This window comes from Euprymna scolopes, chromosome 13 (genome assembly GCF_053919585.1).
Source record: "Euprymna scolopes isolate OS-2025 chromosome 13, ASM5391958v1, whole genome shotgun sequence".
In the NCBI taxonomy this organism is placed as follows: domain Eukaryota; kingdom Metazoa; phylum Mollusca; class Cephalopoda; order Sepiida; family Sepiolidae; genus Euprymna; species Euprymna scolopes.
In genome coordinates this window covers 35,301,729-35,323,731 of record NC_136494.1, presented here as the reverse complement: position 1 = coordinate 35,323,731, position 22,003 = coordinate 35,301,729, and the positions used below count along the sequence as shown (strand labels likewise).

The 22,003-nt window shown below is 31.5% G+C and overlaps 2 protein-coding genes across 2 annotated transcripts in view; one reads left to right on the top strand and one right to left on the bottom strand.

The window, feature by feature from the left end:
- Positions 1–1,490: 1,490 nt before the first annotated feature.
- LOC145291970 (uncharacterized) overlaps positions 1,491–22,003 on the bottom strand; it is a 36,334-nt gene continuing 15,821 nt past the window's right edge. Inside the window, exons 4-6 of the mRNA XM_080137910.1 lie at positions 11,220–11,322; positions 7,777–7,914; positions 1,491–1,793 (exon numbers count right to left, since the gene is read on the bottom strand). Of these exons, the coding sequence (XP_079994036.1) occupies positions 1,605–1,793; positions 7,777–7,914; positions 11,220–11,322 (430 nt within the window). The 3' untranslated portion in view covers positions 1,491–1,604. The remainder of the gene's footprint in view (positions 1,794–7,776; positions 7,915–11,219; positions 11,323–22,003) is intronic.
- Positions 2,694–3,853, top strand: LOC145291971 (uncharacterized). The gene has a single exon (XM_080137911.1). The coding sequence runs from the start codon at positions 2,832–2,834 to the stop codon at positions 3,810–3,812; it is 981 nt and encodes a 326-aa protein (XP_079994037.1). The 5' UTR covers positions 2,694–2,831; the 3' UTR covers positions 3,813–3,853.

Here is a 22,003-nt window from a genome sequence, read left to right as displayed (position 1 = left end):
ATTTATCTGGAGGCTGAAATGCAATACCCCACAAGTAGAAAAAAAAGCTGATAAACATGGTTATATACAAGTCTACAAGGTAAGTTGTTTCTTTTAAATAACAATACGAGGGGCGTGTAATAAGTAATTCTCCTGACCCACTTCCCATAGCAGTAGAGCAATGAAACTTGGCACAGTTATTAGTCTTTCTCTACATAGGAACCACCCCTCCCATCGTTTGATGCAGCTCTGGAGACCGTTTTTTGTAGAACACCCCAGGTTGGTCCTCCAACCATGACGTGACTTCAGAAATCAAGGCTGCATCATCTGCGAAACGCTTTCTTTACAAAAACAACTTCATGGCTGGGAAGAGGTGAAAGTCAGAGGGTGCAAGGTCAGGAGAGTAGGGAGGATGGGGAAGGATTTCATAACCACACGCCCGTGCTTCTGATCTGGCGACATGCAAGTTGTGAACCGGAGCGTTGTCCTGCAGGAGGAGGGTACCTTTGCTGATCTTGCCCCGCCTCTTAATTTTCATAGCTTCCCTTAATTTCCTCAAAAGTGAAGCATAATAGGCTCCTGTAATTGTGGTACCCTTTGCCAGGAAATCTGTCATCACTACTCCGTCCTATTCCCAGAAGACTGTGAGTATGATCTTGCCAGCAGAGGGCTGCACCCTTGCCTTCTTTGGAGGTGGTGAGTCCAAGTGCTTTCACTGCATTGACTGGGCTTTGGTCTCTGGATCATAGTGATGGACCCAGGTTTCATCCTGTGTAATCAGTCTTTTGAAAAACTTTAACTCATCTTCTTGGCACATCTCCAAATTCATCTTCGAGCACTCAACGTGTTTTCGCTTCTGGAATGGTGTGAGCAACCTGGGAATCCATCTGGCAGACACCTTATGCATATGCAAATGGTCATGAATGATAGTTTCCACAGACCCTGTACTAATCTTGACATCTTGGGCTATTTGGCAAATAGTAATGTGCCGATCTTCCAAAATGGCAGCCTCAACTTGACAGACAGATGCTTCATCAATGGCAGAAAGGAGACGACCAGGTCTGGGAGCTGTTTCCACAGACTTCCGGCCATGTTTGAATTCACGATGACAGCGTTTTACAAGGTCATATGATGGGGCATTATCACCATAAGTTTCTTTCATTTCATCAAAAGTCTCCTGTGGTGTGTGTCCTTTCAAATACAAAATCCGGATCACTGCTCAACATTCATCAGGCTCCATTTCACACCTGACTCAGTTCAAACACCTGTAAAACAGAAACCACAATTAGTTCAGAGCTGTAATTTGCCACATAACCCGTAGAGATATAAATCATTGCACATGCAAAATTTCAGCTAGATCAGATAACTGGAAGTGGGTTAGGGGCATTACTTATTGCACACCCCTCATATTTTTTGTTGTTTATTTGCTTCATAATGAGTTCGAGCTATTGTTTCAATACCAAATTTCATTATTTTACTTGATAATTTTCCATAATTTTTGGTGTACACTAATATTTTTGCCTGATACGTAAGTATAGGAAAAAGTTTTCTTGTTATGTATTTTTAACTGCCATATTTCATCTATGTATTTCTTTAAAGAAGCACCTTTTTTTTGTTAATCCACATCATTTCACATAAAACTGAAGAGAAAAAAGCATTACCTCTATCTTTCGTAGGAAGTTGCGTGCTTTCAGAAAATCCATAGTAGTGTTGTAACATCCACACTGTAAAGCAAGTTCCGGGGAAAGGAATCCAGCCAAATCATGGATTAGGGCAGGATAGTCCGATAAAAGATAAGACAAACTTTTATAAAGCTGAAAAAAGGAAAAAGGAAAATGAATACAATAGCAAAATTCTCCCTACATTAAAAACAAAAATAAAGAAAAATCTGAATGAGGTATGTGCTCATCATGAAATGAAAATATCATACTCCAAAAATTATGTAAATTGATAAAGTAGTTTTATTTTGACATAAGAAAACTCAAATTTTATGAGTAACCAAGGAACGACTGTCTCAATTGCCATTTTGAAAAAAAAACTCATCAAAAAGAGATAACTTGGATATACACCAATAATTTTCTTAGGCGAGCAGCTATCAAGTTGAAATTTGGTTTACAAATATATCGCAATAAGATGCACTAAGTGATGTAGGATCAAGTGTAGTATCTGTTCTGTCATCTGTCAGAGAAAAGGAAGTAATCAATAAATCTTGATCCGTCGAAAAATGTATTGCTGAAGTTTTCAACCTTTAATGTGAACAAGATTTTTTTTTTTTCTCATTTAATAAAATAAAAGAACGCTTCTTCACATGTGTGTAGCAATTTATTCTTTTCGAACGAATGGCAAGACTATCAATGTTTAAGTATAAAACCATACGTGTCTGCCACAACAATCGCTGATTTGGACCCTTGTGTGTTGTGGTTTTCTTCTTCATATTTTTGTTTTGGTTCTAGCCATGTCATTTTGGCGATTGCCAAGGGTGCAAGCACCGATTTACAAGTATTAAAAATAAAGCAATGCAAATTCACAAGAGAGAACACAACATCCGATACATTGTATAGGATCACTTGTCCTTTTGTGGGAAAGAAATCAACGCATCATAATTAGTGAGTTGGGGAGGAAAAGAGCTACTCCTGCAGTATTTTACCCACCTATTTCACGATCTTTGCCGAGCATTGATCGACATCCGTCGGAAAACGCCGGAACATGGCGAGCGGTACGATACTCTATCAGCCAATCAGGGCGCTTCAAACGAACGCGTAGCAGACGGATAATTTTCATTGAAATTAGCGTTTCATTTCAGTTAATTTATTGATTCATTTCAGCTACTCAATTTAATTGGAAAACAAAAAATGAACCTAGGACTGCTGGAAACAACCTTAAACTCCACTGAAGCCGTCGTCGAGTTTTGCCAGGAAAGAAGCTTACTTCCTACATCGGTCGCCTGCCCAAAATGCCAGACACATTGCCAATTAAAAAAGAGGGAACAAGTAAAAGACGGCTTTGCGTGGAGGTGTAGGAATTCGCGTTGTCGTAGCTGGATTTCGCTGCGACACGGGACTTTTTTCATGGCCTCCAAGCTGACTATAAAAGTTATCATAAAATTGATATATCTGTGGGCTTTTGAGATGGCAACAGAGAATAACGTCCGCCGGGAATGTGGGATATCATCATCTCACACTATAACCGACTGGAAGAACTTCCTACGGGACGTCTGCCTAGATTATTTACGCAGGCATCCTAGGCAGATCGGAGGCCCAGGCCACACAGTGGAGATAGACGAGTCTGTCTTCAACCGACGCAAACATAACGTCGGCAGACTCGTCGAACCGATCTGGGTTTTCGGCGGCTATGACCCCGCTGAGAAGGAGGGTTTCTTGGTAACGGTACCTAATAGAAACGCTGAAACCCTCCTTCCAATAATTAAAAAGTATATCTTGCCGGGGACAACGGTCGTGTCCGACTGTTGGAGAGCCTATAACAGAGTAGGGAGCGAAGGGTTTTCACATCTAACTGTTAATCATAGTCTCCATTTCGTGGATCCAATTACGAAGGCGACCACAAATCACGTCGAGCGGATGTGGAAAGAAGCCAAACAGAGAAACAAGCGAGAATGCGGTACCAACCGGGAGCTGTTGGAAACATACTTAAGCGAATTTATGTGGAGACAAAAATTTGGACACAACCCTTTTGTCTCCATAATAAACCAAATCGCGGAAGGCTACCCGGTTGGGAAGGAGCTTCTTTCCACATCCTCTGAAAACCCTTCGCTCCCTACTTTGCCTCTACAGTCAGTAGAAAATCTTCCAGTCGGAACTAAAGATAAACATTGATTGTTGCCCCCCCCCCTTCAAACATTACTGAAGAAAAAAAATAAATAAATAAAAACTCGTTGTTTGTGTTTAATAACGTTTTGAAAAAAATAAAATAAAAAAATAAAAAAATTTTGAACTGTTTATTACTGTTGCTTACCCCCCCCCCCCCCAAAAAAAAAAATCTATCGTAAAACAAAATGAAACCAAAAAAAAAAAAAAATTTTCAACAAAATAAATGTATTTTACTTTAAAAAAACTTACGGTAAGTGTTTGTGATTTATTTTATCCAAATTTTTTTTATTAATTTTATCCATTTTGTTGTGTGCTTGTAATATCTTTTCCTTGTTGCTAGTCACAGACTTTTAGCGTTCTTGCACCGTAAGTTCGAATTCTCGGCTTTCTTCGGCGTTAACGCCGAAGGCGTTCGTCAACGCTCGGCAAAGATCGTGAAATAGGTGGGTAAAATACTGCAGGAGTACCGGAAAAGATGTTGAGACTAATGAAGTCATGAAAGTTCTCAAGTAACCACTTCTGGGTTTTCTCAGAAGTGTGACATGAGCCGAGTCCTGCTATTGCACATATGTCCTTTATCGAGCCTCCTTCTTCAAGGTCAAGTGTGGGTTTGATTAAATTATCTCTTTGAAACAAACTGAATTCGAATTTGGCATTCTCACTTGTATCAACTAAAATCCAACTGAGATAACTTGTTTGACGATGTATCATAGTCATTACTTGGAAATCTTCAGTTCATCTCATCATTTGTTAAAGCTTTGACCAATCTGCTACAAAATTGTCAACTCCCCTAAACTAACTCTGACTCCTAAATATATTGACTCAGGATTGAAAAATCTTAAGCATTTCATCTTTGTTTAAGCTAAAAGTGACTTACCTTCTCAGCCAATCCCAGTTGACTACCCATCCTATTTCCGATCACCTTTATGTACCTTAGTGAATTATTTACTCTCATTGTTTGGGGACCTGGCATGGCACGTCATCATATCACATAAGCATGAACAAACACAAAATTACAAACATTCATCATCATCATATTTTATTCTGTTATAGATCTTCTTTACTTCCGTATCATCTCGCTTTGTCCTCAATCTCACCAGGCAGATCTTCATAACTACATTGCAGGTTCTGTATGATCTCACTTAATTATATCCAGGTTTTGACATTCACCAAAGAACATCATTGACAATTTCATCCTTAACTCTCTAACAATAACCATCAAATCTGGTTCTCTCTCTGATCAAAGTTGAGATCTGGGGAAAGTGTTAATAAAGTTGTTCATTTGTAGAGTGCTGCTTCCAAGAAAAGCTGAAAGCGGCTCTTAGCATTTTTATGTAAAGTAAAAGGTTTTATTGATATAAAACTTTCAACAAATATGAATGGATTTCGTTTCAATGTCTTTGAAAGAAAAGGGAGTAGAATTTTTTTTAACTGCAACAATTATGCAGCAGTTCTAAGAAAATGTGTATTAGTTTGTTTCCCTGTGTATTTTCTGCAACGCGTTTATTTTATTTATTTTCTGCAATGCGTTTATTTTATTTATTTTCTGCAATGCGTTTATTTTATTAATTTTAGCGCGTTTATTTTATTTATTTTCTGCAATGCGTTTATTTTATTTATTTTTCTGCAACATGTTTATTTTATTTATTTTCTGCAATGCATTTATTTTCTGAAATGCGTTTAGTTTATTCATTTTCTGAAATGCGTTCAGTTTATTCATTTTCTGAAACGCGTTCAGTTTATTCATTTTCTGAAACGCGTTCAGTTTATTCATTTTCTGAAACGCGTTCAGTTTATTCATTTTCTGAAACGCGTTCAGTTTATTCATTTTCTGCAATGCGTTTAGTTTATTCATTTTCTGCAATGCGTTTAGTTTATTCATTTTCTGGAATGCGTTTAGTTTATTCATTTTCTGAAATGCGTTCAGTTTATTCATTTTCTGAAATGCGTTCAGTTTATTCATTTTCTGAAACGCGTTCAGTTTATTCATTTTCTGAAACGCGTTCAGTTTATTCATTTTCCAAAACGCGTTTAGTTTATTCATTTTCCGAAACGCGTTTAGTTTATTCATTTTCTGAAATGCATTTAGTTTATTCATTTTCTGCAATACGTTTATTTTATTTATTTTTCTGCAATACGTTTATTTTATTTATTTTTCTGCAATACGTTTATTTTATTTATTTTTCTGCAATACGTTTATTTTATTTATTTTTCTGCAATGCGTTTATTTTTTGCAATGCATTTATTTTATTTACATTCCTTTGAGGCAGTTAGACACAAGGTCAAGTGTGGATTTAATTAAAGTATTTCTTTAGAACAAACTACATTCGAATTTGGCAAACTCAGGTTTTCAGTTTATGCTGTTAACCTCTTAGCCACCATCATCTCCACCAGTCATTGTGGGTTTATTGTAATAGTGATGCTTATATTGTATTTGATATCAGCTTATTATGTAAATGAACACTCGCTGATTTGATTATTTATTTTTGTCTTTATAATGACAAAGAGGCCTCAAAATACTTTTAAGTTTGGAAAACAGTGTTTCCTACACGTTTCCTGGTTTTTCCCAAAATAAATTCAATTTTTGAATCTAGAGCCTGTGTTTGCAAATTAAAAAGCAAAAAAAAAAAAAATCAGTTTATTGGGCAGGAAATCTGATGATTTCTTTATGGTAGGAAGATATGTTTCTTTTAGTCTACCTATTAGAGGAGGACTCTTTCAGTCTTTTGACAGACTATGGATACCCACGAAGTGGTGCCTGTGCATGAAATTTTTGTGGCAGGAGGTGCGCAATCTCCAATCACACCTCTCCTGAGTTGACATTGTTAAATATTAGTGGCAAGTGAAGTGTATGTACAGGACGACTGGAAACAAATGCTGAGCTAAGCAAAGATCACATACAGCGCCTAGAGTTCCCAAATGGCCACCCATCTGGTACTAACCAGGTTCAACACGATTATGCCATATATATATATATATCTATTATTTCTTGTAGAAATCAAAGCAATTAATTACTTGCTGTATTGTTTTCAACAACACAATAATAATCTTGATTTATATATGCTAGTCTTTTACATGCTTCCCGTTTCTTTTTATCACTGTTTCATGTAGTGGTTGCTACACAATAAGCTTTTTTATGTAGAAAGTAACACAAGGAAATGTTTGCTGAGTTTTCTTCAAGGTTTTATTTGGAGAGAATTGGTTTAGGAGAAAGTGACTGATGTTATCTTAGCTAATTATTTGATACTTGTACAGTTTAATCAAGACATTACAAAATGAAAACATTGAAAAAAAAGGTTATATTGTACATATCCGTTATGGAATGAAGTTCTCCGGAAAAAAAAAAATTCACTTAATTTTATCAAGTAGTTTTTGTTTTTACAGCCAAAAAACAATTTGTTATTATACAGAGCAAAAGCGAGTCATGTTTCAATTTTTAGGAAGAAAAGCTAGTATTAAAGATGGGGAGGGAATGTCAGCGCTTTAAACCGAGTTATCTCCCCATGATGTGTTAAAAATATTCAAAGATTGCACTCTCATAAAAACGCATTTTTCCGCTGTAAAAAAAAAAAAAAAAAAAGTACCTTCTTAATTCCTTACTTACTGAAATGAGTGGCGCAAACAGACAAAGAACATCACAGTAACATTCCTCTCAGATTATCAAGTTGTCTATATTATTGGCAGTGTCTTATTCATGTGGCTTTCATGGAGAGGCATTTGAAAACCTTTGATTCTCTCAGCTCAAAAACATGGTGTCATTCATCATCATTCAACTGTTTTTCTATCATTTGACCTGTTGCTCTCTATCTCAACTTTACGTCACCCGTCTTTCATTCAATCCAGGAAATAATTCTGTAATACAGATCTGATTTATTATGCACGCAATGTAACAACACCATCATACAATACTACCATTAGAAATGAACAGAAAATAACAATAAGAGAAAAAAAAACTATTGTGTTCACTTACCACAACTGGTGAATGATCACTTCTGCCAAATTCAAAAAGAATTCTCAGGAACTTTTCGTATCGATCCATATCATTTTTCAAAGTCTTTTTCACTTTAGTCAAGTAAGCTTGAGCAAAAATCGTATCTCTGTGATCTCGCTAAATAAAGTAAACAAAAAAACAGTTTAAATTGTTGAGAAATTAAAATAATTTCAAAATGATTTCGTTTATCTTGTTTTATGGCATATCAACTCTTTTTATTTTGTGTATTATTTATAATGCCAAACTCTTTTTATTTTGTGTATTATTTATAATGCCAAACTCTTTTTATTTTGTGTATTATTTATAATGCCAAACTCTTTTTATTTTGTGTATTATTTATAATGCCAAACTCTTTTTATTTTGTGTATTATTTATAATGCCAAACTCTTTTTATTTTGTGTATTATTTATAATGCCAAACTCTTTTTATTTTGTGTATTATTTATAATGCCAAACTCTTTTTATTTTGTGTATTATTTATAATGCCAAACTCTTTTTATTTTGTGTATTATTTATAATGCCAAACTCTTTTTATTTTGTGTATTATTTATAATGCCAAACTCTTTTTATTTTGTGTATTATTTATAATGCCAAACTCTTTTTATTTTGTGTATTATTTATAATGCCAAACTTTTTATTTTGTGTATTATTTATAATGCCAAACTCTTTTTATTTTGTGTATTATTTATAATGCCAAACTCTTTTTATTTTGTGTATTATTTATAATGCCAAACTCTTTTTATTTTGTGTATTATTTATAATGCCAAACTCTTTATTTTGTGTATTATTTATAATGCCAAACTCTTTTTATTTTGTGTATTATTTATAATGCCAAACTCTTTTTATTTTATGTATTATTTATAATGCCAAAACAATAAAAATTTTGTGTATTATTTATAATGCCAAACAATAAAAATTTTGTGTATTATTTATAATGCCAAACAATAAAAATTTTGTGTATTATTTATAATGCCAAACAATAAAAATTTTGTGTATAATTTATAATGCCAAACAATAAAAATTTTGTGTATTATTTATAATGCCAAACAATAAAAATTTTGTGTATAATTTATAATGCCAAACAATAAAAATTGGAAATTCATTGTTGTTACATTATGGACCCAGAAAAAAAGCATAATAACTTGTTCAGAAAGTTGACATCAGAGCCATCCTCCAACTATAAATATAAAAGATATCTAAGGTAGGCATACTCACTTAACTGCCAACTTTGCATTGACGTGAAGTTGAGAATCACAGACGTTGCAGAAATAGATGCTTGGCCAGATGAAGTGGGGAGGTACAGAGAGCTGAAAATATCTCTGGCCAGAATCAGACCACCCAAGAGATATTCCCTTTGTTTAAAAATGTGTTTTATTTGAGGAAGAGTCCCACTAGGATTGGCTTTGTGCGAGAAACAACGTCCGGAGACCAGAAATATATTTCACTATTATTTTGTTCCATTTATTGAATGGATCTTGTCAACTTAATGAGAACAATATTTTGTCTACTTTTACAAAGGAGAGGAGATTTACAGAAGAAAGTTAAGGAGGAAAGGATGACATATAGAGGAAGGTAGGGAAGGGGGGATGGTATTTACAGAGGTGGGGGTATTTACAGAGGTAGGGGGGAAAGGATGGTATGTATAGAGGAAGGGCAAGGAAAGGATAGTATTTATAGTGATAGGAAAGGAAAGTGTATTTATAGAGGTAGGGGAGGAAAGGAGGGTATTTATAGAGGTAGGGGAGGAAAGGATTGTATTTATAGAGGTAGGGGAGGAAAGGATAGTATTTACAGAGGTAGAGGGAAGAAAGGAGAGTATTTCTAGAGGTAGGGGAGGAAAGGATTGTATTTATAGAGGTAGGGGAGGAAAGGATTGTATTTATAGAGGTAGGGGAGGAAAGGATTGTATTTATAGAGGTAGGAGAGGAAAGGATAGTATTTATAGAGGTAGGGGGAAGAAAGAAGAGTATTTATAGAGGTAGGGGGAAGAAAGGAGAGTATTTATAGAGGAAGAGGGAAGAAAGAGTATTTACAGAGGAAGAGGGAGGAAAGGATTATATTTATAGAGGAAGAGGGAGGAAAGGATTGTATTTATAGAGGTAGGAGGAAGAAAGGATTGTATTTATAGAGGTAGGAGGAAGAAAGGATTGTATTTATAGAGGTAGAGGAGGAAAGGATTGTATTTATAGAGGTAGAGGAGGAAAGGATTGTATTTATAGAGGTAGAGGAGGAAAGGATTGTATTTATAGAGGTAGAGGAGGAAAGGATTGTATTTATAGAGGTAGGAGGAGGAAAGGATTGTATTTATAGAGGTAGAGGAGGAAAGGATTGTATTTATAGAGGTAGAGGAGGAAAGGATTGTATTTATAGAGGTAGGAGGAGGAAAGGATTGTATTTATAGAGGTAGGAGGAGGAAAGGATTGTATTTATAGAGGTAGAGGAGGAAAGGATTGTATTTATAGAGGTAGGAGGAGGAAAGGATTGTATTTATAGAGGTAGGAGGAGGAAAGGATTGTATTTATAGAGGTAGGAGGAGGAAAGGATTGTATTTATAGAGGTAGAGGAGGAAAGGATTGTATTTATAGAGGTAGAGGAGGAAAGGATTGTATTTATAGAGGTAGGAGGAGGAAAGGATTGTATTTATAGAGGTAGGAGGAGGAAATGATTGTATTTATAGAGGTAGAGGAGGAAAGGAGGGTATTTATAGAGGTAGGGGGAAGAAAGGAAGGTATTTATAGAGGTAGGAGGAGGAAAGGATTGTATTTATAGAGGTAGGAGGAGGAAAGGATTGTATTTATAGAGGTAGAGGAGGAAAGGATTGTATTTATAGAGGTAGGAGGAGGAAAGGATTGTATTTATAGAGGTAGGAGGAGGAAAGGATTGTATTTATAGAGGTAGGAGGAGGAAAGGATTGTATTTATAGAGGTAGAGGAGGAAAGGATTGTATTTATAGAGGTAGAGGAGGAAAGGATTGTATTTATAGAGGTAGGAGGAGGAAAGGATTGTATTTATAGAGGTAGAGGAGGAAAGGATTGTATTTATAGAGGTAGAGGAAGAAAGGATTGTATTTATAGAGGTAGGAGGAGGAAAGGATTGTATTTATAGAGGTAGGAGGAGGAAAGGATTGTATTTATAGAGGTAGAGGAGGAAAGGAGGGTATTTATAGAGGTAGGGGGAAGAAAGGAAGGTATTTATTAGAGGTAGGGGAAGAAATTAAGGTATTTATAGAGGTAGGGGAGGAAAGGATTGTATTTATAGAGGAAGAGGGAGGAAAGGATTGTATTTACAAATGTAGGGGAAGAAAGAATAGTGTTTATAGAGGAAGGTAGCCAGTGGAAAGGAAAAGTGTTAAGTAAATTTTAATGCTTTTTTGTTCTCTCTAGAATATCATGAAGTATCGTGGTTGCATATTAATGAACTTACCCGTGGATCTTTCTCGATTAGATTTGGTGCCAACATGGCAAGTTTGATGTCATTCCGTTTCTGGGCTTTTGTTCGAGTGTCTTTACTCCTTTTTAAATTAGAACTAAAAAAAAAAAAAAAATTATTGACCAATAAAGAATGAATGCCACACTTACAATCATTCATAATAAAAAGAAGTTTTCTAAACATAACTGAAATGAAAATATATATAATTCACAACTTATATAAAAATATATATATATTAATAAAAACAATTATTCTGATGGAATGAAAAATAAAACCTAAAGCATACTGACAATGAGATATTTTTTAGCCATTTTCATTTTTATTTGCTTGCACATTTTGAACTTTATACAGAAAAACAAGAAAACTTGAATGTCAATTACACCACTCTGATGCTCTGGATAAGGGTTTGTCAGAGACTGACATGAAGATATGTCCCATTTGAAGTAAACGTTGATCAAACATTAAAAAAAATAATAATAATGTGCTGTTTCCACAAGTTAATACAAAAATAAAAGCCATAGACAACGACAAACTCACATAAAAACATGAATAAAACTAAAACACAAGCCAGCATCCAGGATATACACCAGGCAGGAACAATAGTATAAACCTTCCTATCTAGAAGTGGTATTCAGCAATGACAGCGGCTAACCTGGGTCAGCCATTAAACCTTTATGAAAAAGGTCTTGCCTCCCTATCCCATCATTTGTAGCAACAAACAAAAAAAAAAACAGGAAAATAAGGGGTTTAAAAGCTCAACCATTATCTGCTGTTCAAAAGAAGGCACTGCTGTTTTGCTACCACTAAGTTTGAAAAGTGGAGCAAAACATCAAATGAAATCTTGACCAGGAAAATAAAAGAAACTAAAAGAAACTGACCTCCCTAAACCTAAAAAAAAAAAATTTTTTTAAAAAAGACAACAAGCGTAGGTTCTGCTACACAGAAGTAGAGAGTGTGAGCCACTTAACCTGCTGGAGGATGGCTACTATACAATGTGATACAATAAAGTCTGTAATTATCTCCTCAGGACCATCTGTAAAAAGTTGAATATTGAATGCAGTAGCAAATTTTGAAAACATATACCAGAAAGAACAGTTGGAACTAAGTCATACACCATCCATTATGACTATGCCATTCCTATAGTTACATATCTAAAAAAAAAAATATGTAGCTATTAAACCTGACATATGGGACTAAAAGGAGAAAGAAGTAACCTTAGTAGAAATTTTTGTCCACAATTATGCTGGCTTAAAATGAGTAGAAAGGGAGAAGATAATTAAATACCAAGGTTTTATGTACGATATTAAAAGAAACTGAAATTTTCAGATCCTCATCATTTCAATAATTATAAGAGCAACCAAACTCATGAAAAAAAAGAATATCAAAAAAATACCTGGTGAGCCAAGTGCAAGAGAAATACAAACAACTGCACTTAAAAGGATGCATAGAATCTTAAAAAGATGTCACGGTTGAAGAGTCTGAAGTAACAGGTATCTATTACTAGTATCTTTGCTGGGGGATGTGGCATCCTGTAGAATGCCACATCCCCAGCAAAAACAAAATAAGAAAATTGAAAAGAAAACAAAAGGCAAATTTTAGTTGTAAGATAGAAAGTTATTTTATTTATCTCCCTCTAGGAAGAAGTGACACAAAGTCAGAAAGTGGGATTGAAGAGCCAGCGCCTCAGCGGAAGAGCACTCTGACATGCAAAAAATGCCTGGGAAGCCCCATTGGTATTCATTGGTAGGGGCGCCTCAGGCAATTAGCAATAAACTAACCCCTTCTCAAAAAGGCAAATTAGCACCATATTGCTATCAACAGGAAAAAAATAATTTCTGAAATGATCTATGCTCTCTTGACTTTGGTGTCGATGGAAAAAACATACTGACTGTGACATATTATTTATAATAATGGAACAATACAGAAATCCTGAATAGGTTTATTGTCACTCAATTTCCAGAAAGAGCTACCAGTAGGCATGAAAAACAAGAAAATGGTAAACTGCTGATGTGATAAACCTAAATGAGTTGAAAATATGACAGAAGCAGAAGATACTGCAAAATTGGAAAGTATTTTTATTACACAGACTCTACAAAACCTCACCTGTTTTTATCGATGAGAAATCATAGGCAATGATTTATATAAAAAAGATGTATTAGTGAGTTTTTATCAGTGAGAAATCATAGGTACTGATTTATAAAAAAAAATCATAGGTACTGATTTATAAAAAAAAAATTATAGGTACTGATTTATAAAAAAAAAATCATAGGTACTGATTTATAAAAAAAAATCATAGGTACTGATTTATAAAAAAAAATCATAGGTACTGATTTATAAAAAAAATCATAGGTACTGATTTATAAAAAAAAAATCATAGGTACTGATTTATAAAAAAAAATCATAGGTACTGATTTATAAAAAAAAATCATAGGTACTGATTTATAAAAAAAAATCATAGGTACTGATTTATAAAAAAAAATCATAGGTACTGATTTATAAAAAAAAAAATCATAGGTACTGATTTATAAAAAAAAAATCATAGGTACTGATTTATAAAAAAAAATCATAGGTACTGATTTATAAAAAAAATCATAGGTACTGATTTATAAAAAAAAATCATAGGTACTGATTTATAAAAAAAAATCATAGGTACTGATTTATAAAAAAAAAAATCATAGGTACTGATTTATAAAAAAAAATCATAGGTACTGATTTATAAAAAAAAAATCATAGGTACTGATTTATAAAAAAAAATCATAGGTACTGATTTATAAAAAAAAAATCATAGGTACTGATTTATAAAAAAAAATCATAGGTACTGATTTATAAAAAAAAATCATAGGTACTGATTTATAAAAAAAAAAATCATAGGTACTGATTTATAAAAAAAAATCATAGGTACTGATTTATAAAAAAAAATCATAGGTACTGATTTATAAAAAAAAAAATCATAGGTACTGATTTATAAAAAAAAATCATAGGTACTGATTTATAAAAAAAAATCATAGGTACTGATGTATAAAAAAAAATCATAGGTACTGATTTATAAAAAAAAATCATAGGTACTGATTTATAAAAAAAAATCATAGGTACTGATTTATAAAAAAAAATCATAGGTACTGATTTATAAAAAAAAAAATCATAGGTACTGATTTATAAAAAAAAATCATAGGTACTGATTTATAAAAAAAAAATCATAGGTACTGATTTATAAAAAAAAATCATAGGTACTGATTTATAAAAAAAAATCATAGGTACTGATTTATAAAAAAATATCATAGGTACTGATTTATAAAAAAAAATCATAGGTACTGATTTATAAAAAAAAAATCATAGGTACTGATTTATAAAAAAAAATCATAGGTACTGATTTATAAAAAAAAATCATAGGTACTGATTTATAAAAAAAAAATCATAGGTACTGATTTATAAAAAAAAATCATAGGTACTGATGTATAAAAAAAATCATATATATATATATATATACACACACACACACGATAAATAAAAATTTAGAATTTTATTAATAGTATAGATAATTTCATTTATGATTTGTTTGGTTATTCTTTTACAGCATATTAACTCAGTTTATTTTATGCCAAATCCATTAATTTTGTAAAAAATTTTTATGCTTTAAGTTCTTTATATCTTCAAACATTTATTCATGAGGTTTAATTTAGTTTATTTATTTTACGGCATATCAATTTATGGTGTTTGGTTGGGTTGTTCTGTAGATGAAAATTGTTGTTTCTGTTTTTGGCTTTTGAGAACATGATTGAGTTTTTCAAAGGAAAAGTGGAAAAAAACAATAACATCAACGTCTGGTGCATTTTTGGTCCAGAAGCTCGTATCTTCAGACAACCTGCTCTGGTAGCATCAGCGTTCCATCAAGTAAAAGATAATTTAGATTAAAAATTAACATATAAATAAACGATAGTTGAGGGTGATAAGAAGTTCTTTTTTCATCTAAGATGCAGGGGAGGGTGACACTCTTTTCTCTGGATTACTCCACTTATCCTTGATTCTTCACAATATAATACAAAGTATTTTTCAAGAAAGCATCAAGTACCTTTTTTGCATCATTAGTTCAGTTTAATCGAAGATTGAACTATTGTCTCCTGGATCATTAACGAATATTCACCATATGCAAAATGGAAATCTATCCTTACTAATGGAGATTGTGTATCTGAGCAGTATTTAAAAGTAACAATTTGTTAAATAACATTTTTATATATAGAACAGTTGGGCAAATGTAATGAGTTCATTTATTTTATTGCGGACTATTATCCTCATCGTTTTTAGTTGTTGTTTCATGACATTTCGGCCAACTATTCCTCTGGCCTTCAGCAGGTTGTAACTACAACGGGATAGGAACTCCGAATCTCCTAACTGCATCCTCAGCATTTACTGCCTTCCATAGTTGTTGTTGTCTCACCAAGTAAGCCTCTGGCCAGCTTTGGGTAGGATTGAAACCGCTATCTTCAGACAATTCTCACCTGGAACCGTAGAGATTCAACGTCTATCCACTGCAGCACAGGCTTCGAAGGGCGATCAAGATTGAATTTTTTGGTCTTATAAATCCACGTTTATTTATAATCTGATCTTCCATTGTCGGGTCTGTACCGAATTGGATATATATTATTCAATTAATTGGAATATTTATTAAGATAAGTATTATTTATTTATTTATTTATTTATTGCGGACTATTATCCTCATCTTTTAGTTGTTGTTTACCTGACGAAAGCCAGAGGAATAGTTGCCGAAACATCATGCAACAACAACTAAAAGATGAGGATAATAGTCCGCAATAAATGAATAAATAAATAATACTCATTTCAATAATGAATTCCAATTAATTAAATAATAAATGTAATGATTACTTAAATAATATCAGCAATGCAAAGTTGGAAGACACAAGATCTGATTTTGATTCTTCGAATTAAAAAAGACAAAAAATTCCAACTTATTATTTTAAAGTTTTCCTATATTTATTATTTTGATGTTTTAGAGATTATAAATCCAACTCTGATTATTCGCATTTTTACGAGTCTGATCGTGAAACCCTGAATAATATTTTAAGTTTCATTACAAATATAGACACAAGATCATGAAACCCTGAATAATATTTTAAGTTTCATTACAAATATAGACACAAGATCATGAAACCCTGAATAATATTTTAAGTTTCATTACAAATATAGACACAAGATCATGAAACCCTGAATAATATTTTAAGTTTCATTACAAATATAGACACAAGATCATGAAACCCTGAATAATATTTTAAGTTTCATTACAAATATAGACACAAGATCATGAAACCCTGAATAATATTTTAAGTTTCATTACAAATATAGACACAAGATCGTGAAACCCTGAATAATATTTTTAAGTTTCATTACAAATATAGACACAAGATCACTATTGTGATAAAATAAGGGAGACAAGAAAATCATTTTCTGAAGAAAAAACACAAGTCATCTAACTTCCCCCCTTTTATGAATCATTTGAATTCTTAGCCTTCACAGCAAAATAAATGGTTTAGGACGCTGTATTTTTAGTAAACAATATTTTCTTTCCAACACACATACATACATCATAAAAATTTGTTTTTATTTTGCTTTTTTTCTTGGGGAAGGGGAGGCATTATGGACTAGCACCAAATTAACATTTTCGGTTTTCAGCAAAAACTGTCATAAAAGGAAAAAGGGAGGCAAAGGAAGATAAAGCAAAGGACAGAAAGAAAGAGAAATTAAACTCAATCAAATAGAGAGGAAAAAAATCAGCAATTTCTTTTTTTTTTAAATAAAAAAAACAGTTTTCAACCAAAAACACAGAATTTACATTCATGGAAAGTTCCAGGGATTTAAGCAAAATCTATTTATTCTGGATTAAAAAGAACTGGAATTCTGACAAAAGCGAATAACTCTGATTATTATAAAGATTAGCAAGATTAGCGAATAACTCTGATTATTATAAAGATTAGCAAGATCGATGGAAATTACACAATGTTTTATATATCAATCTGTATAATTTACTGTTAATAATAATATCCCTTTTGAAATGATGTCATGGTTAGTTAGTACGATTAAAAAAAAAGTGACTGCCACAAAAACAATTGTTCATTTTCAGTGAAACATTCATTAAATAAAAAAATAAATATGTCTCTTCTTAATTTATCCAAAATTTTTGAACAATAAATATTCTATTGTCTTACTGGAAAAATAACTGTCAGTTAAATATTCTTTAAATCTATACAATGAGTGTCACTTTTTTTAAATGTCTATTGTTTTAGTTGATGAGACAATATCATCTGATTTGGGAACAATTTATTTTAAAATAGGTAAAATCAAAATTCTTTACCTTAGCGACATTAGATTAATCATCAATCACTATTTTTGCTAATCAGGTGATTTCAGTTTTTAAAATGCATGTGTGAATGAAATGTACTTGCATATCATTATATAAATTAGAAGGACCTTGTGGAAATTCCATGGTTGTTATTTTTATTTGTATCATTTATTTTTTTTAAATTTACTGAATATGTATCTTCTTTATTCGTTTAAAATTTGTATTTTTTTCTTTTTAATTTACTAAATATGTCTTTTTATTCATTTAAAATTTGTATCATTTATTTTTTTTAAATTTACTGAATATGTATCCTCTTTATTCGTTTAAAATTTGTATTATTTATTTTTTTAATTTACTGAATATGTATCTTTATTTGTTTAAAATTTGTATCATTTATTTTTTTTTAATTTACTGAATATGTATCTTCTTTATTCATTTAAAATTTTAGCAATTTAATTTGTTTTTTAAATATTTTTTGTCTTCTCTCTTTACATCATCAACATTCTAATCCACATCTGGCATCAATTGAAATGAATGGCTCTCGTCTTCAGGAGGCCTCAAGTTTTGACAAGCTTCTGGGCTTGACCATTACTCCTGATCTTAAAAGGAACACGTACATAAAATCTGTTGCCAAGGTCGCTGGAAAAATGGTGGGATCTTTCTATCGATCCGGTAAATATCTCACTGCTGATGCTATTCTCTATCTATATAAGAGCCAGGTACGTCCAAGGATGGAATACTGTTGCCACATCTGGGCAGGAGCTGCTAGAAAGGACTTGTCCTGCCTTGATAGAGTTCAAAATAGACTTCGTAGCCTCGTAGGAGATGTCCTTTTCTTTTCGCTGCAACCTCTATCTCACAGAAGAGATGTTGCGAGTTTGTCTCTGATGTGTCGTTATTTTCATGGAAAGTGTTCGACTGAGCTTCAATCTATGGTCCCCCCTCGCCAAACTTTCACAAGAAACACTCGTCTAGCTGTAAACACTATCAATAATTCCCCCCACTGTTTATCTGTGCCTAAACTTAAACGTAGATTCCATGAACAAAACTTTCTTAGAACTGCATGCCTGTGGAATTGTCTTCCGTTTTCCTGCTTTCCGGCTGACTACAATATGGTTGTCTTCAAGTCTAACATAAACAAGTTCTTGATGAGCCATTCCATATAAGTTTTCAAATTTACCAAATTTTCATTACTAATGATTACTATATTGCCCAATTTCTACTGTACACTCTTTAACCCTTATCCTTGAGTGGCCTCTTGGCCTTGATAATGTGGTGATGCCTATGCAAAAAAAAACAAAAAAACTCATACTTTTATGTGAAGAATTGTTCAACTTAAATCTAATTACAACAAGAAAATACATTTATTGTAAATACAGTAATGATTTTTCATGTTCAAAGGGACTGACTTGATTGACTTGTTGTAGAGGCGGGTTTTACAACCTTTTAGATAAAATATCAGCACAGCAATTGTAATAGAAATATAACAAATACTTTTAATTTCTATAATTTTTTTAATTTTCAAGTTAGCCCTTATCCTCGAGTGGTCCCTGAGCCTTGATAAGCGGTTATGCCTATGTAAAAAAAAAAAAAAAAAAAAAAAATCCATAAAACGAATATCGCTTTTTGAAATGTTGCTATTTAAAATTGTTTTAGTCAATGGAATGTTGCTATTTAAAATTGTTTTAGTCAATGGAATGTTGCTATTTAAAATTGTTTTAGTCAATGGAATGTTGCTATTTAAAATTGTTTTAGTCAATGGAATGTTGCTATTTAAAATTGTTTTAGTCAATGGAATGTTGCTATTTAAAATTGTTTTAATCAATGGAATGTTGCTATTTAAAATTGTTTTAGTCAATGAAATGTTGCTATTTAAAATTGTTTTAGTCAATGGAATGTTGCTATTAAAAATTGTTTAGTCAATGGAATGTTGCTATTTAAAATTGCTTTAGTCAATGGAATGTTGCTATTTAAAATTGTTTTAGTCAATGGAATGTTGCTATTTAAAATTGCTTTAGTCAATGGAATGTTGCTATTTAAAATTGTTTTAGTCAATGGAATGTTGCTATTTAAAATTGTTTTAGTCAATGGAATGTTGCTATTTAAAATTGTTTTAGTCAATGGAATGTTGCTATTTAAAATTGTTTTAGTCAATGGAATGTTGCTATTTAAAATTGTTTTAGTCAATGGAATGTTGCTATTTAAAATTGTTTTAGTCAATGGAATGTTGCTATTTAAAATTGTTTTAGTCAATGGAATGTTGCTATTTAAAATTGTTTTAGTCAATGGAATGTTGCTATTTAAAATTGTTTTAGTCAATGGAATGTTGCTATTTAAAATTGTTTTAGTCAATGGAATGTTGCTATTTAAAATTGTTTTAGTCAATGGAATGTTGCTATTTAAAATTGTTTTAATCAATGGAATGTTGCTATTTAAAATTGTTTTAGTCAATGAAATGTTGCTATTTAAAATTGTTTTAGTCAATGAAATGTTGCTATTAAAAATTGTTTAGTCAATGGAATGTTGCTATTTAAAATTGCTTTAGTCAATGGAATGTTGCTATTTAAAATTGTTTTAGTCAATGGAATGTTGCTATTTAAAATTGTTTTAGTCAATGGAATGTTGCTATTTAAAATTGTTTTAGTCAATGGAATGTTGCTATTTAAAATTGTTTTAGTCAATGGAATGTTGCTATTTAAAATTGTTTTAGTCAATGGAATGTTGCTATTTAAAATTGTTTTAGTCAATGAAATGTTGCTATTTAAAATTGTTTTAGTCAATGGAATGTTGCTATTTAAAATTGTTTTAGTCAATGGAATGTTGCTATTTAAAATTGTTTTAGTCAATGGAATGTTGCTATTTAAAATTGTTTTAGTCAATGGAATGTTGCTATTTAAAATTGTTTTAGTCAATGGAATGTTGCTATTTAAAATTGTTTTAGTCAATGGAATGTTGCTATTTAAAATTGTTTTAGTCAATGGAATGTTGCTATTTAAAATTGTTTTAGTCAATGGAATGTTGCTATTTAAAATTGTTTTAGTCAATGGAATGTTGCTATTTAAAATTGTTTTAGTCAATGAAATGTTGCTATTTAAAATTGTTTTAGTCAATGGAATGTTGCTATTTAAAATTGTTTTAGTCAATGGAATGTTGCTATTTAAAATTGTTTTAGTCAATGAAATGTTGCTATTTAAAATTGTTTTAATCAATGGAATGTTGCTATTTAAAATTGTTTTAGTCAATGAAATGTTGCTATTTAAAATTGTTTTAGTCAATGGAATGTTGCTATTTAAAATTGTTTTAGTCAATGGAATGTTGCTATTTAAAATTGTTTTAGTCAATGGAATGTTGCTATTTAAAATTGTTTTAGTCAATGGAATGTTGCTATTTAAAATTGTTTAGTCAATGGAATGTTGCTATTTAAAATTGTTTTAATCAATGGAATGTTGCTATTTAAAATTGTTTTAGTCAATGAAATGTTGCTATTTAAAATTGTTTTAGTCAATGGAATGTTGCTATTTAAAATTGTTTTAGTCAATGAAATGTTGCTATTTAAAATTGTTTTAGTCAATGGAATGTTGCTATTTAAAATTGTTTTAGTCAATGAAATGTTGTTATTTAAAATTGTTTTAGTCAATGGAATGTTGCTATTTAAAATTGTTTTAGTATATGGAATGTTGCTATTTAAAATTGTTTTAGTATATGGAATGTTGCTATTTAAAATTGTTTTAGTCAATGGAATGTTGCTATTTAAAATTGTTTAGTCAATGGAATGTTGCTATTTAAAATTGTTTTAATCAATGGAATGTTGCTATTTAAAATTGTTTTAGTCAATGAAATGTTGCTATTTAAAATTGTTTTAGTCAATGGAATGTTGCTATTTAAAATTGTTTTAGTCAATGGAATGTTGCTATTTAAAATTGTTTTAGTCAATGGAATGTTGCTATTTAAAATTGTTTTAGTCAATGGAATGTTGCTATTTAAAATTGTTTTAGTCAATGGAATGTTGCTATTTAAAATTGTTTTAGTCAATGGAATGTTGCTATTTAAAATTGTTTTAGTCAATGGAATGTTGCTATTTAAAATTGCTTTAGTCAATGGAATGTTGCTATTTAAAATTGTTTTAGTCAATGGAATGTTGCTATTTAAAATTGTTTTAGTCAATGGAATGTTGCTATTTAAAATTGTTTTAGTCAATGAAATGTTGCTATTTAAAATTGTTTTAGTCAATGGAATGTTGCTATTAAAAATTGTTTAGTCAATGGAATGTTGCTATTTAAAATTGCTTTAGTCAATGGAATGTTGCTATTTAAAATTGTTTTAGTCAATGGAATGTTGCTATTTAAAATTGTTTTAGTCAATGGAATGTTATTTAAAATTGCTTTAGTCAATGGAATGTTGCTATTTAAAATTGTTTTAGTCAATG

Excerpts from the sequence above, each read along its gene's own strand:
- LOC145291971 (XM_080137911.1), top strand. The coding sequence starts at position 2,832 with ATGAACCTAGGACTGCTGGAAACAACCTTAAACTCCACTGAAGCCGTC.